The following is a 21,720-nucleotide window of genomic DNA, read 5'->3' on the forward strand; positions in this document are numbered from 1 at the left end:
CAAGTAGAGGACCCGTGGCACACCAGCCTCAAGCATCACTGCTAGAAAACTCAGTGACAGCTGAAGATTGCTGAGCCTTCACACAGATGCTGCAGGTGGAGGCACAGCAGGGGTTTGACACAAACAGCTCTGAATTACAGCTCCGAAGTAAGCTTTTCTTCTTCTGTAGGTAAGGCACCTTCTTCACCAGAACTGTCAAATACCTGATGCACATCCACAGTGCTCTCTGCAACAGCCTCCTCAGTTCACAGTCTAGAACTGGTTATATGAGTTCAGAGGTGTGATGTGTTTAATTTGTAGCCCATGCTCATACACTGCAAAACAGATCTATTACACTGGAAGGCTTTTAGCCTTTCCAGACGTGCTCATGTTTGCCCCGTTCCCCAAACAAGTTCAAAAGACATTTACCAAACATTCTCCTGGCGACGTTTAATTTCCTAGCAAACCTTCCTCTTGAATTCTGCTGATTTATCTCACCCAAGAGATCTTTATAGCAACTTCTCCCGTCTCCAATCTCCCCTTCTTTACACACACAGCTAAGAGACAAGAATGAAACATAAAAAACCATTACAAAACACTTCACAATGCTTTCAACAGATGTAAGTAGAACAACACGTCAGAGTCTACATTTGAAAGACAAATCCCACCTTTAGGGAGCAGGTAAGAGCTTAGTAACTTCTAAGCTGACAGGAAAAGATGCACACTTCTGGAGTGCAAGCAAATTTGGACTTACCCAAAGAAAATAAAGATGCTGTCTCAGATACAATCAACGTACGGATTGTCTGCTCTAGAGTTAAGGCTGCAGATAGCCACAATACATTTATCAATGTCTCTCTAACTAGATATTCAGTCAGTACTAGTCGTTACAGCAGCTGAATATTTGAGGTAATGGTAACGTTTAAAACCCACAAGCTAAGTGAAAATCTAACAAACAGCTCCTGTGTGACCCCTCGGATTCAGCAAGAAGGGCCAGCTCAAGCGCATCAGTTATCTACGGCTCGTCTTGGACTTCACGAGGGCCCCAGGCAGGATAATGACTTTTCCAGAAGAGCTTATCTACATGTGAAAATCTCTGTCCTGATTCACACGCGTTTATAGTCATTACCCAGAGACTGCCCAAGATCACTGGCCGATAACTGTGTTTTTTCCCGTTTGGGTTTTGTCCAAGCATCGGCTCTGCTCTTTCTGAGGCAGGGATGCAAAGACATGCGACACAGGGGAGGCATTTGACATTAGTCCAGCCTCAGAGGGCTGCGTGCCAGCTGCTGGGGAACAGATCTACTAAGGCAGGGACTGTGCTGAACACCGCGTCCTGCACTTTGCTAGCAGATCTTCAGCAAGGGGAAGCCGCCGTGTTTCAGTTCTGGCCTGGAGCACACAATGAGCAAGTGGAAGCCAACAGTTTTAGCAGCACTGGAGAAGGAAGGGTCAAAGAAATGGGACTGCTCTTTCCCTCTTCATCCTCTCAGAGAAGCTCCACCTTTTCTTGGACTGACTCTTTACTTTCAATGGGCTTGTTACAAACAGTCTCTACTCAACAGGTGACTCTGGCCCATTCTCAGTTAGCTCTCAGTTTCTTCAAAATTCAGCTCATGCAAACTCAATTTCCATTCTAGCTTCAGAATAAGCTTTAAACTGGCTTACCTAGGGTTCCCCTGGGAATTAATTTCACATGTGGAAGTCATGTCGCAAAGATACTGCCGGCAATCGTTGGGAAATACAACACACTCGGATGAAGGACTCCTTCTACTCATCCCGGGCCTGCAAATACAAGTTGCCTAAGGGAAGGCAACACAGTGATTATAGAGGTTCATTCATTAGCTTTTACCCAGTCAGCGACCCTACAAAAGAGCTGTCTGGTTTCCCTCTGCAAAATCTAAGGTGAAGAGAGCAGATTTGACCAACACAACGGTGAGCTCATTTGAAGAGCTCACTAACCATATTTCAGACCCTTAGAGGCTGCTGAGGTGCTGCTATTGCCCTTACCTCTCCTGGACGTCTGTAAACACACACTGTAGAGTTCTCTGGGCAGCCTCCATTGTTGTCAACACACGGGTTTATGGGCTGGCAAATCTTCCCATCCCCCTGAAATCCTTCTTTGCAGGTACACTGATACTTCCGTGGTCCAAGAACCTTACATACAGCGAAGGGGGAGCATGGAGAAGCAGCACAAGGATCTTGAGCTGCAATTAAAGAAGTGAGAGTAATCAAATTTGTTTTCAAAACAGCACTTACTGCGGCACAGCAGAATGCAAAAGGCCTGGAAAGAATGGAGTATAAGGGATTGATGCTATTGAGCTTTTTAATTTCACAGGATAATAAAAACAATAAATCAGGAAGTAGACATTTTGATGGGTTTTAACCTGAGGAATTTGGATGACACGTTCTTCACGTTACTTCAGTAACAGAACTGGGGGTGACAGAGGATGCTTGGGTTTATTTCTGATTTTCCATGACATTTGAGGATATACGAAACCGCAGTTTTGTTGGCAAAACCTTCAAAAAGTCAGTCAAAACAGAGCTATCCGTAGCTAGCTAATCACATGCATCTTACTGATTTTATGTTAACAAAGCCAATTCAGACACTTATATTTGAAATCAGTGAGGAAATCCACAATCACACACCTTATCATTTAAACTGATGCAGACAGCAATATCCCACTGTAACAGTTATTCAGTACATGCTGAGGTGCTGGATGGAACCTGCAACTCTGATCCATTTCCTGCTTTCAGGACCAAGTGAGAGGAAAGCCCAAACTTTAGCCATTAATCTTAGAGGTATTCCTGAAAACCAGGCTCTGAAGCCTCTGCAGTGAAGTAGGCACTGCACTTACATCGATCAGATTCATCCAGAGATGCCAGTGCAGTAAGGCTTTTCCAAATAGGGCACCATTTATGGTCACAGGGAAGCTTCTCACCTTGGCAAGTGCTCCCACTTTTTCTGTAGCCCAGCTTGCAGTCACACATGGCTGTCCCATCCCTTACCACGCACTCGCTGTTGGCCTCACATGTCACGCCTGTGCAAAGGGGAAGCTCTGGAATCACACAGCAAAGAGAGTTTCCTTTTGAGCGTGCTGGAAAACACATCCTACAACGTATCTGGAAACGAAGGCAAATGTGGTTTCCAGAGACACCCAAGCTGACACAAAGGCCAAGGGGTACAAGCAGCATGGACAGCTCTAAATCACTGCAGTCTGGGTAGTCAGGTCCTGCACAGCCTGGAGAGAAGAGAGGATCTATCTGCTTTTCCAAGAAAGAGCAGAGGCATGAAGAGGTGGTACGTACATCTCGGCCGCTGTCAGAGTGAGGAGCCCACCCCAGCTTTTCCCTCTGTCTAGCTCTCCAGTGCTCAGATCATCTTCCCTCTAACATTCCCAAGCTATTCATTCACACAAGCCCCCAGCTCCTTTTGGGACACATGCATCCAAGCACATATCACAGTTTACCTCTAACAGTTCTTCTGCAGTTACCAATATACTTACCTTGGTCACATCTGGGGCCAGTGTAGCCTCCATAGCACGTGCAGCTTCCATTCCCGTTGATGCCGCTGTTGCATTCCCCATGCACACAGTCACAGACTGCAAGGGAAGTCCAGACAAACCTGACCTTCAGCTACAAGGCAGTGGTAGGGCTCCAGGCGTACACTGGCCAACAGCCCTCAGACTTAGCACCCCGATTTATTTCCCAGTAATCCACAGAACCAGGGATTCACAGCAAATGTAGCTACTTGTAAAAGCTGTCTGTGCCACTGAGAGCTTGCAGAGGGCAAACTGCATGTCCTGGGCTCAAGGAGACCAAGTACTGCCCTCTAAGAACAGCCTTGAAAGCAAGATCTAGGGCAGCTTTTCAGGCAATGTGGTTCAACTTCCCACTCCTCTTCCTGCAGCCAGTGGGGAAGGAGGCAGTGTTATGAGTGACTGCTACACCTGCATCCCAGCGTTGGTGTTGCCATGTGAGCACAACAACAACATCACACCTCCGTAACAGCCTGGCTAGGAAGAGATAGGAAACTGAGATAGCTCTGGTAAGGGGAGAGACAGATTTACAATAGGAAAAATGGACTGTTTCGAGTGAAAGACTGAGAATCATGCGTCCAGCAGGACAGCGGAGAGGGGCACAAAGAACACCAAGACACCTGCTACTGAGCACCGGCAGCTGGCACCCTCTCCTCCTCTCCAGCAGCCTCCTTCAGGCAACCTTCCCCCTCCCTCCTTCCTTGCTTTCACTTATTCGTGTGAGGATTTCACCCAGTCTTACCTGACAGACAGTCTGGGCCAAAGTGATTTTCATCTTGACAATCCTGGCAGGCAAACCCACTGTATTGCTCCTAGAAGGGCCCCCAGAGGTCCCAGATGTTAGTTTTTGTCTCACTGCATGATTCCACACATTGTCATAGTGCAGTCTCTCCCCGTTTCTGACTTCTTATGGCATCAACACAATACAGTAAAGAAAACTGCTAAATGCTCCAGTAGTACTAGTCAATCCCCATGGCAAAGATCACCACAGTGTAAGCTGACACAGAGAGTGCCAGCAAAACTCTGGTGGGCACTGAGGAAACAATGTCCAAATGGGACAAACGTACAAGAACGTACCAGCTCCCTTCTCTTACCTCTCCGAAAAAGGAGTCTGGAATCCACTAATGCCAATGGGATTTCTGACACTGATTTTACTGGGCCTGGGGACCTTCAGCATGTATTTTAGTTGATATAAGGCATCTTTGAGTTAAATTCAAAATCAACCTTTCTCAAAGAAAGGCCCAAGAGGTAGGATTTTAGCTCACAATGTTATTAATTAAAGATGCTGTAAAAACATGCAATTCATAAGAGAAAGTTTCAAGCCTAACACTGATGCACTAAGCTAAACATTTTAGAAACATGGTTCTGTATGGTTCAAACACACAGGGATCTTTTTATGATTATTTCAGCTGCTCAGAGGGTTAAATCCGTGCAATTTTGTCTTCATTTCCCCCCAGAGATCCTTCCCAACTCCATACCCTCACCACCAGTGTCTTAGTGCTACTGCAGACCACACCAGCCCTCCGGGAAGACCACAGACACAGATGCTGGAATGAAAGAGCATCCTTCATCCAAAGCACCCGCACAGACACCGTACAGCTCCTTCCGACGAAACACATAACCCTCAGAATAAACCAGACACTGACCTTGCAGATGCAGGTCCCATTTTGCTGCATACCATCCAAGCATGTCCCATGGCCATTGCAGGGATTCTGAGAGCCACCTGCACACTCTAGCAGGCAAGAGATAGGCCAGAGAAGGTAAGATTGAACAACCAGCGCCTGCATCCCCCTTTTTATCTCCCCTTCCTCCTGGCATTCCAGTGGTGCAAAGGCAATGGCCTCTTCACCAGCAAAGTCCCTGCCTACGTACCCAGTATCAGTGGCCCAGTGCTGGTGAAGTGGCACCAAGGAGCAATTTGGCTGACAGCTAAGAAAACCTTTTATTGAAAGTCTAAGGAAAAGTCCCAGTGGGAAGTAACTAACTAAATTCAAGCAAAGGGACTGAAGCCTCTTTTGAGGTTGAGCCACTGCTGCTAGCAGCAGTATCAAATATCTGAGGGCTCTTTGGGAACTGAGGACAGACAGGAGCCTGCTTTGCAAAGGTACTGAGGATTTTCAGCTCTCCCTCACTCCATGAAGAGCTGGACTTGTGCTCAGAAAAGCAGTATCGACACATCTTTGGAGTGGGGTACCACCAAATTCTGGGGGCTACTTCTAATGAACATCTGTTTATTCACACCACTTTGTGTGAGAACAGGCCCAAGCACTCAACCAATGTCCCATTTTGTGCAGGACTGGAGAGTGTCGTTTCCATCATCACTCAAAAAATGAGAAGTGTTTAGCTTAGAAAGTCTTGCTTTGGGATTTTTTGAGGCAAGACAAATTCTCTTCCCTTGGCATAAACCAGTGTGGGAGCTTTGGAATGGTTATTTTCACCTTGGATTGGAATTGCTAAGTATTTTCAGTGCCTGAATGGCTGACTAAGTCCAGACTGTACAGGAGCACACATGGCACACGTGCTGCAGACTAGAAGGACACCAGAAAGAAACAGCTTCCTCTTCCTTTGGAAACTTTCTTAAAGAGGAACAAAAACATCCCTTTCCAAAAGCTTATTTTTAAAGAAGAGACAAAAGGAAGTTCTACCAAAGGAGGTTATGTGCTAAATGCAAGAGGATTCAACTCATCTGAAGCAGAGATTCCTTCCCCATTGTATTCTGAACCTCCCGGACAGATAACAGATCTTGTGGGTGTTCAAGGAATGGTGGAAAAAAATCACCTCAATGCATATTTAATGCCTCCTATTAACACTGTTTGATTTATTCATTAGCTAGAGAATGTCATCAAGAGATGAAAAACTTACCGTAGCACTCGGTACCCCAGAATCCTGGACAGCACTTTTTCTCCTCAATTTCCTTCTTACATATGTGATGGCACCCTGGCTGGGAAAGGGTATTTTCTCCTAACTTGACAGTGTATCTGAAAAAGAGCAATCCAAGATTCACAATTACAACACAAAAGCGAGGTATGCCTGTTGGAGGGTTTCTAAGCAATGACACTGCAGTGTACTGAACTCTGAATGGAAGGAAGGACACTCATTCTCTCTGCCATACATGCACACGAGAGTTTGCACTTGGGTTATGTCTTCTCTAAGGATGCCCATTGGTTTAAGCCTCAAAGATTGGTTCCAAGAAATCTGCCAGGGACTGGACATGAGACAGGACCTTGAGCATCAGGACAGAAAGTTTGGATGCTGGATGCTTAGATAAAGTTAGTATCTCCAGGGTGATTCAACATTGAACTTCACACCCAAAATAACCTCGGAAGAACAAAATCTCTTTGCAGGACTTGTCCCTTTCTGTTGCACTAAAGGTTCCAGGCTGAGATACTGGAAATTTGGATTTAATACCTGTGTAATCGACAGACCCTCTGTTCAATCTTGGACAAACCCCTTAAATCCCCAAAAGAAGCACCTCCTTTTCAACCCTCCATCCATCACCTGTACACACAGGGTAAGTCTTTGGTGGCAGTGTCTCTTGTTCTGCACGTATGCAGCACAGAACTACTCTTGGTCTGCCCAAGCACCACCGTGACAGCAGGTAACACTCAGAAAAGCTGCATACACTCACAGTATTCTTACACTTCATCTTATTTTTGGCACAACATCCTTCCCAAAAGGAACTTGGAAATTGTCTCAATAGCACTGCTGCTTTGGTTGCAATCTGACTCCTGTGTGTGTTGGTGCAAAAACTGCTATAAACTGCAAAACTGCCACGCCTATTTTTAAAGCATCTCGATAGAATAGTGAACCACAGAAAACAGCAGACAATGGAGCTATATATTGAGTTAACATTCACTGCTGTATAGATATGCAAACAATAACCTATAGTGTTTCAGTTTTTAAAAACTTCCTAGGAAATTCAGTTTTCCTTCACCCTTTTCCTATTACAGCCAAGCTTAACAGAATACGAGCAAGGAACACATGAACCAGCAATTGTCATAAAGTGAATTAGGAAGGTAAAAAGTTCAGAGAATTATTGCTGGAAGCTGGAAGGATATACAAGGGGAACTATTATGTTATTTTCCTAATAATACACTATGGAATTCTGGATCTGAAACAGGTTTCAATGCTAGCCAGACCTCTGCTAAGTGCTTACAGCAGGATTAGCAAACTCAGGTTGTTTAGGGCAAGTTACACATAATTACCATGTCATTTCTTCTGTGTATATAGAACTTTATGCCCAACAAAAAGTCCAGGGAATATGCAAAGGGGCAAGAGCAACAATAATAAGGGCCATCAATCTATTTTTATGCATCTGAAAACAAAACTGACTGCATCTTTAGAGCTCACAACCCATGTACGTTCTCCTGAAGGCATACACACTGCTTCTTCCAGAGCATGGCTGCACCAAAACCTTACCATTGTTAGGAAATAGGCCTTACCTGCAGCCTCGCACTCCTAATCCTTGGGTCATCTTTAACCAGCCTCTTGGACACATCATTTTAGGTGCTGCAGCACAAGCAGTACACGCTGTATTCAAGGTAAACATCGTCTTGATATTGCATCGCATGGATTTTAACTTCAAAAGAGAAAACAGATGGAAAGAAGCCCAGATTAAATTGTTACCCTGGCCACTCACCTTGCCAACCTTCAGTATCTTTATCAAGATAGCACCATTCTTTAGATAGCAGTGGGGAGGGCAGGGACCAGAGCAGCACCACGCACTCAGGCGGGCTAAACCATCACGTCATGCTGCCACATGCCGCTCTGCTCGGATCTCAGCTGGAAGGCAGCAGGGTAGATCACAGCTATTTTATCTTTCCCTTATGCCTCACAGCAAAAAATCTAACCATTTCTAAAATAATCATAACTGCTCACTGTTCATACAGGAGGTGCTCCAGTCCCTGATCATCCTCGTGGCTTCCTCTGGACTTGTTCCAACAGTTCCATGTCCTTTTTATGCTGAGGACCCCAGAACTGCACACAATGCTCCAGGTGAGGTCTCACAAGAGCAAAGGGGCACTGCCCTGAGTTAACAGCCCTTGCCAAAAGACACTGAATTAGAAAGCAACATAGCATTTCTTTTCCATGCCACTGACGTGATGCAGTTCACTGGTGTTCCATGGGTCCGAAGAACCACATACATTAGGTCAGTCTATGACGCAGAGCCCAGGAGCCGCTCACACAAATCAATCTCATGGCAACTGTCTTCAAGGTGTGTGAGAGGGTGGAGAGGTGGGGATTAAAACGAAAGGTGTTCTACACTTCTCTGAACACCTGAATGGCCCTTCATGCTTTTATCCTAGATGGAAAGGGCTCCAGAAACATTGGCAAGACAACCAGGCTGGACGCTTGGAGAATTCACGTGGCCGGTGATAAATTCAGCATGAGTCCTTCCAACGCAAGCAGAGTAACCTCAGGGCTCTAGGTTTCCTCACAGGGCTCTCCCGAACCCCCATAACAATTAACTCTACTTCTTCAAATGAAACACAGCCTGAGCGACAAAAACCATGCAGCCTCAGAGCGGATCAGCATCAGCATCAAAAGCCAACTTGTGACTAAAGCTCATGATTTTACCCCAAAAGCACTAAAGCATTCCCTCGAATTTCTACACCCCTGAAGGGAAGCAACTGCATGGAAAACTCATTGCTCATTTTAAAGGAGACAATGCTTGCCACTGATGGTGACAGAGAAAACTGGGGGGCACAAGGTGGGCTTGCCCAGAGAGGTCAGTGCCTGGAAAAAGCCCCATGCAGCTCACCTCAACTGTGCCTCTGCAGGCACTTTGTGTTCTAAAACCAAAGCCATGAGATCAGATTCTGAGAGGAGGCCTTGATCTGGGATCTTTTGAGCCTACCCTGAAGAATGGCCTTAAAGCAGCAGCCCTCCTGGGCTCAGGACTTCTTGTTTTGGGCTCCCATCCGCAATCTTAGCTTTGCTTCCTCTGAACTTTGGCCTAAATGCATATATTTGCCTCAAGGCAAGGCAGGAAGCCCATGGCTTCCCATCAGTTATCAAGAGCTCAGGAAGACCCTCCCAAATGATAGCCAGCAGACCCTGTCAGGAAAACCTCCTGAGAGATAACCCTCCAGTCCCAGCTCTACAGAGACATCTCCCGGGAGCGTTTTCCTGACTCACACCCACATTCCCTCTGCCTGGAGCTGTTGAGCTTTTTCTCATCTCCATGGATCCATCTTCTGGAGCCCTCCATACAAGAATGCTGCCCAATGAAGAAAGAGATTTCTGTATCTGTGGTTGCCCTTCACATAGACAGTAATTCCCAGTTGCACATCTGGGGCTTTTCTTACTGTACAGCAACCTCCACTTCCTTTAGTAGCAGGATCCTCAAAGAACCTGTTATGTCAAGGGTTACCTGGCATTAGGAACAGCTCGAACCCAACCTGAGATCCACCAAAGCCACCTGTCCATGTCCAGTGAGCACCAGCTTTACTCATTTTATGCAGCAGGGCAGAGATCAGCTTTGCTGCTCCTTGTATTTCCACCCCACTGGCACACAGTGCAGCCAGAGATTTCCCCTTTCTCATAGGGCAAAACAGAGAAGACGGCCCCTATGGATGGATAAACGATGTGGTGCCTCTGGAGCACGTTGTCTTAACAGTGCTTGATGTGCTAGGGAAGTTGCCCATCTAACCAGCTGATTCAAGGACAAATCAGGTCTTCAGATTAAAGCTGGGCTTTTGAGAGGACCCAGCTGAGGCCAGGCACACAGCTGTGACAGAGCAGTTCACCTCCTGCCTTTCTAGTCTCACCCAGTCCCAGCTGTAACCTTCACTGGGACAAAGCTTTGTAAAGAGGAATGGGAAGGTGCCCAAGGAAGAAACACAAAGGTTGATGCCTTCCCATGGGTTATGATGTTAACACGGTCAGAATCACCCCACAAACCTGTATGAGACGCCGGAGCCACCCTGTCTGTATGGAAAAGACCTCACAAACATTAGAGCACAAAATACCAAATGGAAACTCTCCAGTCTTCTATTTCATCTGTACTTCCAGACATCAGGAGGTGGCTGTCAAACACAGCTGGGCTATTAAATGTGTTCTCCATCACGCTGGTGGGGGAAGCCACCATTATGCTCACATTTTCCTTCTCTTTCCTTCATCAACGTGACTCCATTTCTAGATGGAGACGGGCACTGGAGCGAACGGCTATCACTCCTCCCTTTCGGCATCTTTTGTTACTTGCAGCCCTCTAAGACAAGACAGATCATTGTGGAATCCCCCCTACCCTACTTTCCTGGGACACTTCATGATCTGCAGGCAGCTTTCCAGTAAGATCTTCCCCTTTTTATAAAGAAAGACTCCTGTGTCAGCAGCAACAGGCAGGAGAAAAGAGGAAGAAAACAGCTGAGTGGAAAATAAGAAAGATATTTCCTTTCTTATTTGAGTGACAGAACTGATGAAGCAGTCATTTTGTGGAGGGTTTTGCGTCTGAAGAAAGCAGAAGAGGGAATCAAGGAACATAAATGCAGCTGTTTGAATAGTCCCATTTTGGAGAGGATGAAAGAGACAGGAGTTTGAGTCAGAGGTGGCTGCTGGGGCACAGCCTCGTGATAAAAAATGAGGCTCTGCTCCCTTGGGTACATCTGACCCCGGCTCCTAAGTTTGAAGATGCTGGAGAGGAAGCAGCGAGAGGAAACGTCTGCTCCCTGTGATGCAGCAATGCTGCCTGGCAGGCTGAGCATCAGTGAGGTGCTTGGTGGCTATGGCAGGGAAAGGGGGTGCAAACAAGTCACTATTGTATAACCAGGTGATGTTGTGAGCCTGGACCATATCACACTGGGGGTACAACACAATGGAAAAGAAATACTGGGGCTCTCAGAGGAGGCCCTTCGCAGAAGACATCGGGCTGTAGCCAAGAGAAGTTAAGAGCCAGGGTGCCTCTGTCCACACTGAGCTCTGTCTTGCTAGGGCTGGGCTGTGCTCTCTCCCTGCACTCAAACACATGCATGTGCATGAGCAGCCATTGCCCTCTGTGCTTAGCTGAGACGTAACTGAGCTTCTGAAGGTTGTAGCGTTTCCTTCTGCCCTCTCTCTTTGACATGGAGGTCCTTCCTTCTCAAGGGCTCATGTTTCTTGTGCTCCACCTCAAAAGAATAAGCTGGAGAGGTTTTTTTAAGGGCTGCTTTCATTCCCCTCCTTTTCACCCTTTATCTTTTCCTCCCAAACTGTAACACAAATCCTTCTGCATGGCAAAATCTCAAGGAAGAAAGAAAAACACGCTTGGACGTCAGCGTTTGGCTCCAACAATCCTGGGAGCTGGTTCGGGAAACATTCATTATCTAATGAATCACCAAGTTTCCAGCACATGTGCCCTTTACAAAACAGAGCTGTAGACGCGTGCTTGAGTCATTAGAGTCCTGTACCTCCCCAAGACGTTTTCAGTAACGCTAGCTGAACAGACCAGTGTCTTCTGGACACAGAAACCCTTCACTTTTGCCCACTTTCCAGCATGAGGATGAACCGCCCAGCTCGGAGATCACACAACACAAGACCTGCTGTTGCCCTGGGTGTTTCCTACTGCCCCAGCTGCAGAGCACTGGAGGCACCGGGATGCAGAAAGCACTTCCCCTGCCTCCATTCACCCTCCGGTACAGCCTGGGATTGGCCTCCCCACAGCAGAACAGCTCTCCTGGCTCTCACAACTGCTGCATCTTCCCCAGCCCATGCCAAGAGGCAAACACAGACCAGATGAGGCTAACACATCTGCTGTCACCTCTGAGCCACCACAGCAGAGCCCTGAGGTAGCATCCCTGAAAGGCTAGCACAGAGTCTCTCTTTTCTCTCTTAGTAGCCCCTGCAAGCCCACAGAGGGCTCTTGTGGAATCAGCACTTCCACTGCAGTCGGATCCAACAGCCATCCTAAGCTATCAGGACTTCATTAGACTCAGATTTTTCCTTATTTCCCATTATAACTTCTCAAATGTTTCTTCTCTTTCTCCAAAAGAAGAAACCTTTTAGGGTGGAAAAAACCCCCAAACCAACCCCTAAAAGGGAGTTATTTTACCTGGATTAAATAAACTGCTCCAGATGTGTTTCAAAACACTGCCTTCTCTGTGAGCGGGTACTTATTACCTGATGCAACTTTTTCATGTCAAGCCAAACACCTGAGTGCCTTGAGAAATCAATACAGCATCCCAAGGTGAAGAGACATAAATCTTCACCTCCACCAGTTGAAGATGTGAGCCCGTGCTTCTGAACTCACAGAACCTGTGCTTCTAGACAAAGGAAAACCACCAGCAGAGCCACTTCTTCATGTGATGATCCTACAAATTAAAAGCTCATGAGGTTCTTACCTTATTTGTATGCTTATTAATCACTTATGGCCCTTTTGTTAAGGGGTTTATACAAAAGCTTCCACCCAAGTGTCTGACTCAGAAGCATCTTCTCAGTGCTCTGGCCTTTTATCAATGGAGTCTTTCAGACTCACATGCACCTTCCTTAGCACAGGTCTCTCCACTCCCCACAAGGCCCATCATTGTCTTTCAAGACAAGACAACCCTTCCATAGCTTGGGTCCCCACATTTCCAAATGCTTCCACAGCTTCTGACTTTGCAGGCCACTTCGTTCTTCCAACAGCAGGACACCAGAAAGGCAATGGCAGAAGACAGTACAGTAGGAACGAGTGTGAATTCTAGCCTATAGAAGGTGGGATGCCTCACCGTGGAGCCTAGAGAGCAGATCTACAAAGGCATCATACATTCTTCTCGGTGCTGCTGCTAAGCACAAGAAGAGGGATAAAAGAACCAAGGGAAAACTGACAAAACTGAACCAAAACGGAAGGTACTCCACACCGCTCACCGGGGAGCTGCGCGGAAACGCACCCGAAGCAAATATATTCACCCTGTTGCAGAGCATCAATTTGATGGGATTTTTAATTCACTTATTTATTTTTAATAAAATTCTCCTGGGACGTTTGTGGACCTGTCCTGCCGCAGGCTGAGCTCCCATCACACGTACTGAAGGCAGCGGAAGGCAAAGATGCTGAGTATATTCCTTTCATACTGCTACTTTCGCAGTCAGTGTGAAACAAATCTGAAACTCAAGCAGCTCCCTTCAACCTTATTTGTAGCTCCTCAGTGTAGACTACACACATACATACCTACACATAAGCAAAGAAGACACTTTACAGTCCTGGAGCTTAATTATGGGTGTTATCCTACATATAACTAAAAGCCAGTGGAAAAAAAGAAGTTTTGGGGAGGACTATTTCATAACGTGCAACCACCGAAATAGGAAGAGTCATTCAATGAACATTCAAACAACGACTCGCAGGCTTACCTTCTGACTCTGGCAGTCAGCTGTGGGAGTGAAGCACGCTGCTAAGAAGAAAACCAGCAAGCCAGGAGGATGCATTTTCATGCTCTCCCAGGCAGGACCCTTTCCACAGAAGGGGTGGCGATAGAGGCTGCAAGTTCTGTAAGATAAGACCGCCTACTATGAATCAGATCCAAGAAAAACCAGAGGTTAAAAGTAAACAGGGAGAGAGCATTTTCGCACTGTGCTCTGGGGCTGCAAAGCCTTCCGAAGTGGATCTGCTACTTGGAGTGTTACGTCTGAATCAACACCACCTTTTTCTTTCTTTCTTTCTTTCTATTCTTACTTTAAATGCACAAGCAGAACTCCTTAGTAAAAGGTTTACTCAAAACAGGAACATCTGCGGATTTCCTCTTACATATCAGTTCAAAACAGAAGGAAGGAAATCCTTAGTTTTCAACTAATTGCAATGAAAAAAGGTTAACTGTATGCTTAACTGAAGGCAAATCCAAGGGGCAAACTTAAATACCATGAATTCATAAAGGGTAAGTTAATTTCCTTTTATCATTGATGTTAGTGTGCCCACACTGCCTCAAAGAGAAGGCAGACCTGATCATTGCCTATCCCAAAGAATACATGAACAGAGCAATGCAAATGACATGCTGTGCTTCAGAGGAATAATGCGAGCACATTGTATCAATCAAGCAAGCAAGCTCTTTGGGTAGGCTTTGGTATTTAAAATATTTAAGTTTCTCAGCAGGAAAAGCATCAAATTTTGCAGGTGCTATGGAAGCAATGGCAAAATACATCATTTTCCAAGCACTCTGCTGACAGCTTGATGGATCCAAGGAACACCTCCATAGCACTTAGAATAGGAAAGCCCTAAGATTTGATTTGAAAAATACACGCTAGCCTGAGGTATGGTCTGCAATTTATTTTCTCCTTTTGAACACCAGAAATAACCAAGAATTGATTATCAACAGATTTTACATGGACTTTGTCTCCCTATGCTACCGAGAGAACCCACAGTACTGAGCAGTCTAAGGACTGCTTCTGTTAGTAACAAATCCCGTTTCGGTTTTGAGCCATTGATAGCACGTGAAGGTGCCTAAATGAAGCTAGGATAAGAAGCTGTTCTTGTCTTTGCACAAATAATGGAGAGCATTAATGTTATTTTGCCCCCTGCATACACACACACACGCGCTAACATATGAAGGACACACAAATTGCAGTACTTACTAGTGCCGTCAGTTGTGCTTCACCTCTTCTTCCATCCTACAGAGAGAGCCAGCATGATGAACAGCCAGCACTGTTATATACCCTGCACTAACAGGAAGCAGATAAGGCACACAACCATCCACTGCAGCCCATGTGAGAAGTACCAGCCCACAGCTCAGTCTGACGACTAAGCCCACTTGTCCTGCTCCAGGCCAAGTGCAGCCCTGGGACTCGCACTGCCAGCAGACGGGCACTCAGGGGGTTCACACAGCTCCGGAGAGCACTGGGTACCCTGTGAGCCTGTGAAATGGGGCAGGGTCCACATGGCTCAGACCACCTCTGGTGGGATGGCAAAGTCACAGATGGACAGCGAGAGCATCCTCGCAGAGGGGGATTAGCGTGGAAGCTGTACAATGCTTTCTGCAGCCACAGCACGGAACCACACTGGCCACACAAACAGAATGAGACTGCTGGTCTTAGGCACACACATCTTTAACAGGCACCCAGAAGGATGTTGACTGCTGCTTGGTGGGTTTCCCAAGAGCTGGGTAGATGATATAAGGATTATGTTGTTGTCAGAGATAGCTAATAAGTTTTTAAGGTGAAAACAGATTACCCTGAGGCACCTGAAGAGGCACAGGCACCTTTTAGGGAATCTTCAGGCCATTTTCTAACTGAGTTGACACAAAAATGGTACAGGGGAAAAAGGACACAGAAAGACTGATTCTGAGCCCTCCACTGCCGCCTGTCATTGCCTATCACGAGGAAACTAGGAAGGGAAGTGAGAGACGGCTTGGTGACATTCCCATCTGATTTAAATCAGATTCACAGCAACATCAAAAGGTTCCCAGCCAGCTTCTTTATCTATATATCATTTAAAGACAAGCAATACAACAGCAAAATACAAGTTAAAAGTGCAAACACTGAGCAGTACCATTGCACCACAGCAGAGCACAAGCTGCAAAACCAAAAGATCATCTGCCATCAGACGCTGCTTTCCTGATCAAGTGGCATAGCCAGCATGTGTCAGCCGCTGCCCATGAACTGCTCTGAGGGAATGGAAACCCTGATCAAATTTGGATCTATGTGATTCTGAGAATTAAGGAGGTGAAGCACCAACTGCCTCCAAAGTAACGGGTGGCCAAGAGCCATTAATAATGGTCAGAGCACAGTGGAAAGATGCCAAGGTACTTGTGGTGGCTTTGTCAGCAAAGGTGGCAACACCAGCATGGAAACAGCACAGGGGGCAAAGCTGGGTGAAAAAATCCTACTGCTCCACTTACACTGTTTCTGTTCTTGTCTAATGGATGGGTTCCTCCTAGGAGACAGATGGACTTTCTCATGGATGGCATCAATAAAAATCTTATGACTTAGAGACCAAATCATAGAATCATAGAACAGTCAGGGTTGGAAAGGACCTTAAGATCATCCAGTTCCAACCCCCCTGCCATGGGCAGGGACACCTCACACTAAACCATCTCACCCAAGGCTCTGTCCAACCTGACCTTGAACACTGCCAGGGATGGAGCATTCACAACCTCCCTGGGCAACCCATTCCAGTGCCTCACCACCCTCACAGGAAAGAATTTCCTCCTTAGATCCAATCTAAACTCCCCCTGCTTCAGTTTGAACCCGTTACCCCTTGTCCTGTCACTACAGTCCCTAATGAAGAGTCCCTCCCCAGCATCCCTACAGGCCCCCTTCAGATACTGGAAGGCTGCTCTGAGGTCTCCACGCAGCTTCTCTTCTCCAGGCTGAACAGCCCCAACTTCCTCACCCTGTCTTCATACAGGAGGTGCTCCAGTCCCTGATCATCCTCGTGGCCTCCTCTGGACTTGTTCCAACAGTTCCATGTCCTTTTATGTTGAGGACACCAGAACTGCACACAATGCTCCAGGTGAGGTCTCACAATGCATCGGATTGATTTTTTTGATGGCTCTGCTTCGTCCAACACCCTTCAAAACTGTCAATAAGTAAAAAAGTCCACTGCCCTCACTCCTGTCTACATGAGAGCAGCCCATAGGGAGGCATCTGCACAAAGCATTTAAACCTTCTAAGGTCCCACAACAGAAGATCCTGAGATGTCAGAGAGCTCAACATCTGTTTGCTTCTAAACAGTCCAGAGTTTACACAGGAAATACCCAGTAGTGCGTTAAGAATGAAGCCATGGGACTTGCTGTCATTAGCAATTATAGGAATAAGTAAGACAGGAAAACTTGGGGGGAAAAAGCCTGCATCAAAAGGATGCTCCATCCCTGCTCCATCCAACACTGTTCCACCCCTGGCTGTGTTCAAGACCAGGTTGGACGAGGCCTTGGGTGAGATGGTTTAGTGTGAGGTGTCCCTGCCCATGGCAGGGGGGTTGGCACTGGATGATCTAAAGGTTCTTTCCAACCCTAACTATTCTATGATTCTATGATTCTATAGGCAAGACTTGTAAGGATCTAATGACAGAGCATGTGAACGACCCTGTGGAGGCAGGGTAGAAGGATTTTCATTCACATCCTAGCCAATATCTGATTAAACAGGATCGTGCAAATCCAGTTTTAAAACATGCAGCAGTTGTTGTCAGCTGTCTGCCAGCGTGCTTATCTGCGAGGTTTAGCACGGGGGCTTTGGTTTGGTTTGGAAAGCCCAGGGGTTGACTTATCAGCCAAGTGTCTCCCTGGCCCATTCAGCAGAAGGCAGCTGGTTCAGCAGCTGAAGTCATAGATGTGGGTCTCGGAAGCATCCCCTTCAGCTTCTGGCCCTGACACAGACTACTTCTGCGAAACACTGATAATTTGCCTTGTAGTGTGAGTCTCACAAATCATCAGCAGGTCGCTGGCAAGCAGCCCTCCTCACTTGCTGTTTTTGTTTATGCGTTGATGAAAGGTTGGGTCCTCTGGAATAACCTGTCCAAGAGCTGGCATTTGTTTCTCTGTGCACACATCAACATTCAGAGCTGAGAAACTGCTGGCAAAAAAAACTACTCAGCCTGTTCCATGGGGAACAAAAGAGTAGCCTGGATAAAGGCAAAGGATACAGCTACGACCGCTTCCAGCCTCTGTGCCTGTGCCACACGTCGCAGTTTAAAATGCTGGGTCACCAGCCCTCCTCTGCCATGGCGAGCATGGGCAATTTCCTGCCATTGAAACCTCGTGTTTAAGAGATCTTTAGAGGAATTACAGAGCCGGGCCAAAGGGTTTGCCATATGGACCACGGGGCTTCTGCTGGAGCTCACCAGTTGGTGACACCCACAGAGGGAAATGGACCCTTGCTCCACTCAGAAAGCTGGGAAAGAGCATGAAGTCTCTTTGCTCTGAATTCTAAGCGTGCAAGAAGGCTACGGGTCTGAAGAGGTACTACCAAAAGATTGAACAGACCACTCCAGGAATGCCTGTGTGTAGGAAGAAGGCCAGCTGCACCACTCACTGAACCTACCCCCGAGGCTCTCGGTGAAGAGACTTGGCTACAATCCTGTTGGTTTTTTTTTTGCCTTTTTTTCATCTTGGCAAACTGGAAAGTGCAGGAATTTTATTAGCAAAAACCCAGAAGGGTCGCACAGGAAGTAAAGAGGAGGTCGCTTATCTCTCTCTCACACGCACACACACATGCAGTGGTCCAGGCAGAGAGGTAGAGCTGCCCCAGCACAGCCTTGTCGCGTCAGGCAGGAAGAAATGATCCCAGCTGCTCACATCCTGTTAGGTCAAAGCCTCGACGGGCAGCAGTACAAATGTCAGTACAGAAATGCTGGGAGTCCTGGCCTGTTCACTGCTATTGACTCCCAGCTCCTGAACCCACGCAGCCTGCAGTGAAAGCCAGCTACATACATCCCATCTCTTGGCTTTATTTTTGTACCTTTCCCATCTATTAAGCAGCGCTCTGGCCTTGTTCTGGGACAGTCAGGCACTAAACTCCCCACAGATACTGAATATGAAGTCTGAGTAAAAGTCTTGCTCAGGCTGAGCTATTGAAACTCAGCACCCGCTCACACCAGCATGATCGAAGAGGCAGCGTGCTTTGCTTGCCCATGGTGATGCTGCTTATCCTTCACGTACCGTTATCTATAAGGGATAGAAAGGGTGTATAATGTGCCTGTCTGAGAACAGCATAATAGAGATAGGAGTTTGGATTCCGCTATCCCATCATTTTAGAGACGATGTGAGCTCTTGTCACCCCGTCTTAAAGTCTGAAGCACAAGGGCTTTGTGCCCACCTTACCAACCCCAGCTGTTACTCCTTTTGCACCTATTCAGGTGTTGGGGTTTTTTTCTAGCTTTGGCTAGTCTTTAGCACTTTTTCGGTCTAGTGAGTCTCATATACCCCCTTTTCCCACACCAAGTTAAGGCTTTCCGGGTTACTAACTGCCCTTCAAAATCAGGTAGACAGCAAGAGACAGAAGTTTGCAATCTGCCTGCTCTGAACCACACCTCATGCTTTTCCTTGCACTGCTGCTTCTCCGACCAGATTTAGTACATTCAAGTAAGAAGTGGCAGCATTTTGTGTTAACTCAATTAAAAAAGAAACTCCTTATCAAAGCTGACAAGACCGGGAGAACACGTCAAGAGGGCTGATGCAAATACACCACCATTCAGTACATCGACAGGCAGGCAGGTCAGAGGGTGCTGTAAAAGCAGCGCGGAATGAACACAGGCCAGACAGGACGCAGGTTGCGCTAGCGTGTTTTGTCACACAGAAAGCAGCTCAGCCCAGCTCAGCTCAGCTCAGCACCTCATTTACTTTCCTTCCTAACGAAACTTATACGCGATTTTCCAATTGTAATAAAGGGGAAGTGTGAAAACTTGTGGCCAGATCTTCAGCAGATGCCACTGAACATTAAGTAATTGCATGGGTCTCCCACGGGTGACACAGCTACACCAGCTCCTAAGCCACACTGCGGAAGTCTAGGATGGGTTAGCAGATACCTTTTTCAGGCAACCATCCCCGCCTGCCTACATGCACTTTTAGCTACTCATAGAATCACAGAACAGTCAGGGTTGGAAAGGACCTTAAGATCACCCAGTTCCAACCCCCCTCACACTAAACCATCTCACCCAAGGCCTCGTCCAACCTCAGATGTTGTCTTAATGTTAAACAGGGCTGGAAACCGTAAAAGATTTGCATATGAGGGATTAGTAAAGAAAAACACACATGCAGGCTCCATAGCGCTCTTGCAAAAAGGAAGGAAGAAATCAAGACTGCCTCCTGTGACCGCAACCACTTACAAACCAATTCATTGCACAGACCTTTCTCTCGAAAGTAATTGTGGAAAGCTCTGAGAAACCTCTGTGAAACGAACCAACCAGCTAACCCATAAAGCTCAGGATGAGGGACCGCGCGCTTTCAAGGAAAACCCTTCAGTTAAATCCCTTTACATAGAAACAAAGGACGACACCAGAATTAAACAACAGGGTGGTGCTGAGGAACGAGAGTGAAGAGAATCTTTCACCTTAACATTGCACTTAAATGAACAGAAATCCACACCCAGATCATTGCAGCTCCAGCAGATTTTACCTTGGGCAAAAGAGCCGGAGGGTATGAGATGTGTGGTGACAGGAGAGAAGGAGGATTTCTTGGTTTGGGTTTGTTGGGGTTCATGTTTTAAAGGGAAAAATTAAAAAGAGGTGAAGGGTCAGAGAAGAAACTTCACATCACCCACGAGCTCCCTGCTGGAGTGTGAAAGATTATCCATCAGAAAAAGGTGCCTGGAAATGAACAATTCTGGTAGCACCGCAGCTGGGATATTAATGGGAGAATAACTGGAAGAATCCTGTCATATGCATCTGATGAATTACTGAACATTTTGTTCATCTTAAAACGTGAGCAGAGTTTACCAACAACCCAAGGGGACACTGTACCTTTGCCCTGGATTAATAATCTGATCTAAAGGGGCAGATTTAATGTTTGAAACAGCTGTGGACTTCCAAGAATTTCAAGTTTAATCGCAGCTGTGTTCTTGCTGCAGTAAGATCTGAAAGGAAACCTTGACTGCTCAAACTATGTAACAAGAGGGGATTACCCTTGCTTATCCTAATATAGGATTTGATGATATGCATTAATGTATTAAAATAAATCTGAACAGTTGGGCTTTACAAAAGATGCTTAGAAAGAGAACTCGGGTCTGACTCAAGCACAGGGCATCCCCCAGAACAGGCCTTATAAAAAAAGATGGAAGCCAGGTTAGCTTACCCAGAAATATCAAGTATAACCCCCTAGGTACAAGAGGCAGAGAGATCTATTCAGGTTGGCTCAAATCCCATGCAGGTCCAAAGGACTCAATACAGATTCCCTTTGCATTCACTTAAACCATAAGCCACATTGTGAATGATCTGCTTATCTGGTAAACTCTCAATTGCTTTGCATATCAGACTATTCAAGTTGCCACAGGCTCCTCCTAAGTGTTACCTACAAGACTTACCAGTGATTAAAAAGACTACATCAGAAAGAATGAAGACCTAAGCTTTTGTTTTCCCTCAATTTTTTTATTTTAGAAATTAGGGTTTTTTCTACCTAGTGAAGATTAAGCTTAAATGAACACAAGCATCCTTAAGTTTTCAGGGAACACACAACCTCTAAAATACAGGAAAATTCATTTCTCCCCAAGAGTCTACCGTAGTCCCCACCTTAATAGTTCAGTTTGGTCTAATCTTGAAAGGGGATAGGTTCCCTCTGCTGAAGTGTGAGCAGAGAAACACTTAAGTTAACACTTCTCACCTCTTTGGTTGCTTAAG

At 46.3% G+C, this 21,720-nt stretch overlaps 1 protein-coding gene across 1 annotated transcript in view; it reads right to left on the minus strand.

Moving 5' to 3' along the window:
- The window catches only part of STAB1 (stabilin 1), a 56,591-nt gene extending 42,459 nt beyond the window's left edge, over positions 1-14,132 (minus strand). The window contains exons 1-10 of the mRNA XM_057407841.1: positions 13,815-14,132; positions 7,958-8,094; positions 6,378-6,493; positions 5,162-5,247; positions 4,258-4,327; positions 3,483-3,578; positions 2,919-3,035; positions 1,987-2,183; positions 1,645-1,778; positions 409-536 (exon numbers count right to left, since the gene is read on the minus strand). Coding sequence (XP_057263824.1) covers positions 409-536; positions 1,645-1,778; positions 1,987-2,183; positions 2,919-3,035; positions 3,483-3,578; positions 4,258-4,327; positions 5,162-5,247; positions 6,378-6,493; positions 7,958-8,094; positions 13,815-13,895 — 1,162 coding nt within the window. The 5' untranslated portion in view covers positions 13,896-14,132. The remainder of the gene's footprint in view (positions 1-408; positions 537-1,644; positions 1,779-1,986; positions 2,184-2,918; positions 3,036-3,482; positions 3,579-4,257; positions 4,328-5,161; positions 5,248-6,377; positions 6,494-7,957; positions 8,095-13,814) is intronic.
- Positions 14,133-21,720: the final 7,588 nt, after the last annotated feature.

This window comes from Pezoporus wallicus, unplaced genomic scaffold, assembly GCF_028554395.1.
Source record: "Pezoporus wallicus isolate ANWC-B61680 ecotype Strahan unplaced genomic scaffold, APGP_CSIRO_Pwel_v1 contig_3568, whole genome shotgun sequence".
In the NCBI taxonomy this organism is placed as follows: Eukaryota; Metazoa; Chordata; class Aves; order Psittaciformes; family Psittacidae; genus Pezoporus; species Pezoporus wallicus.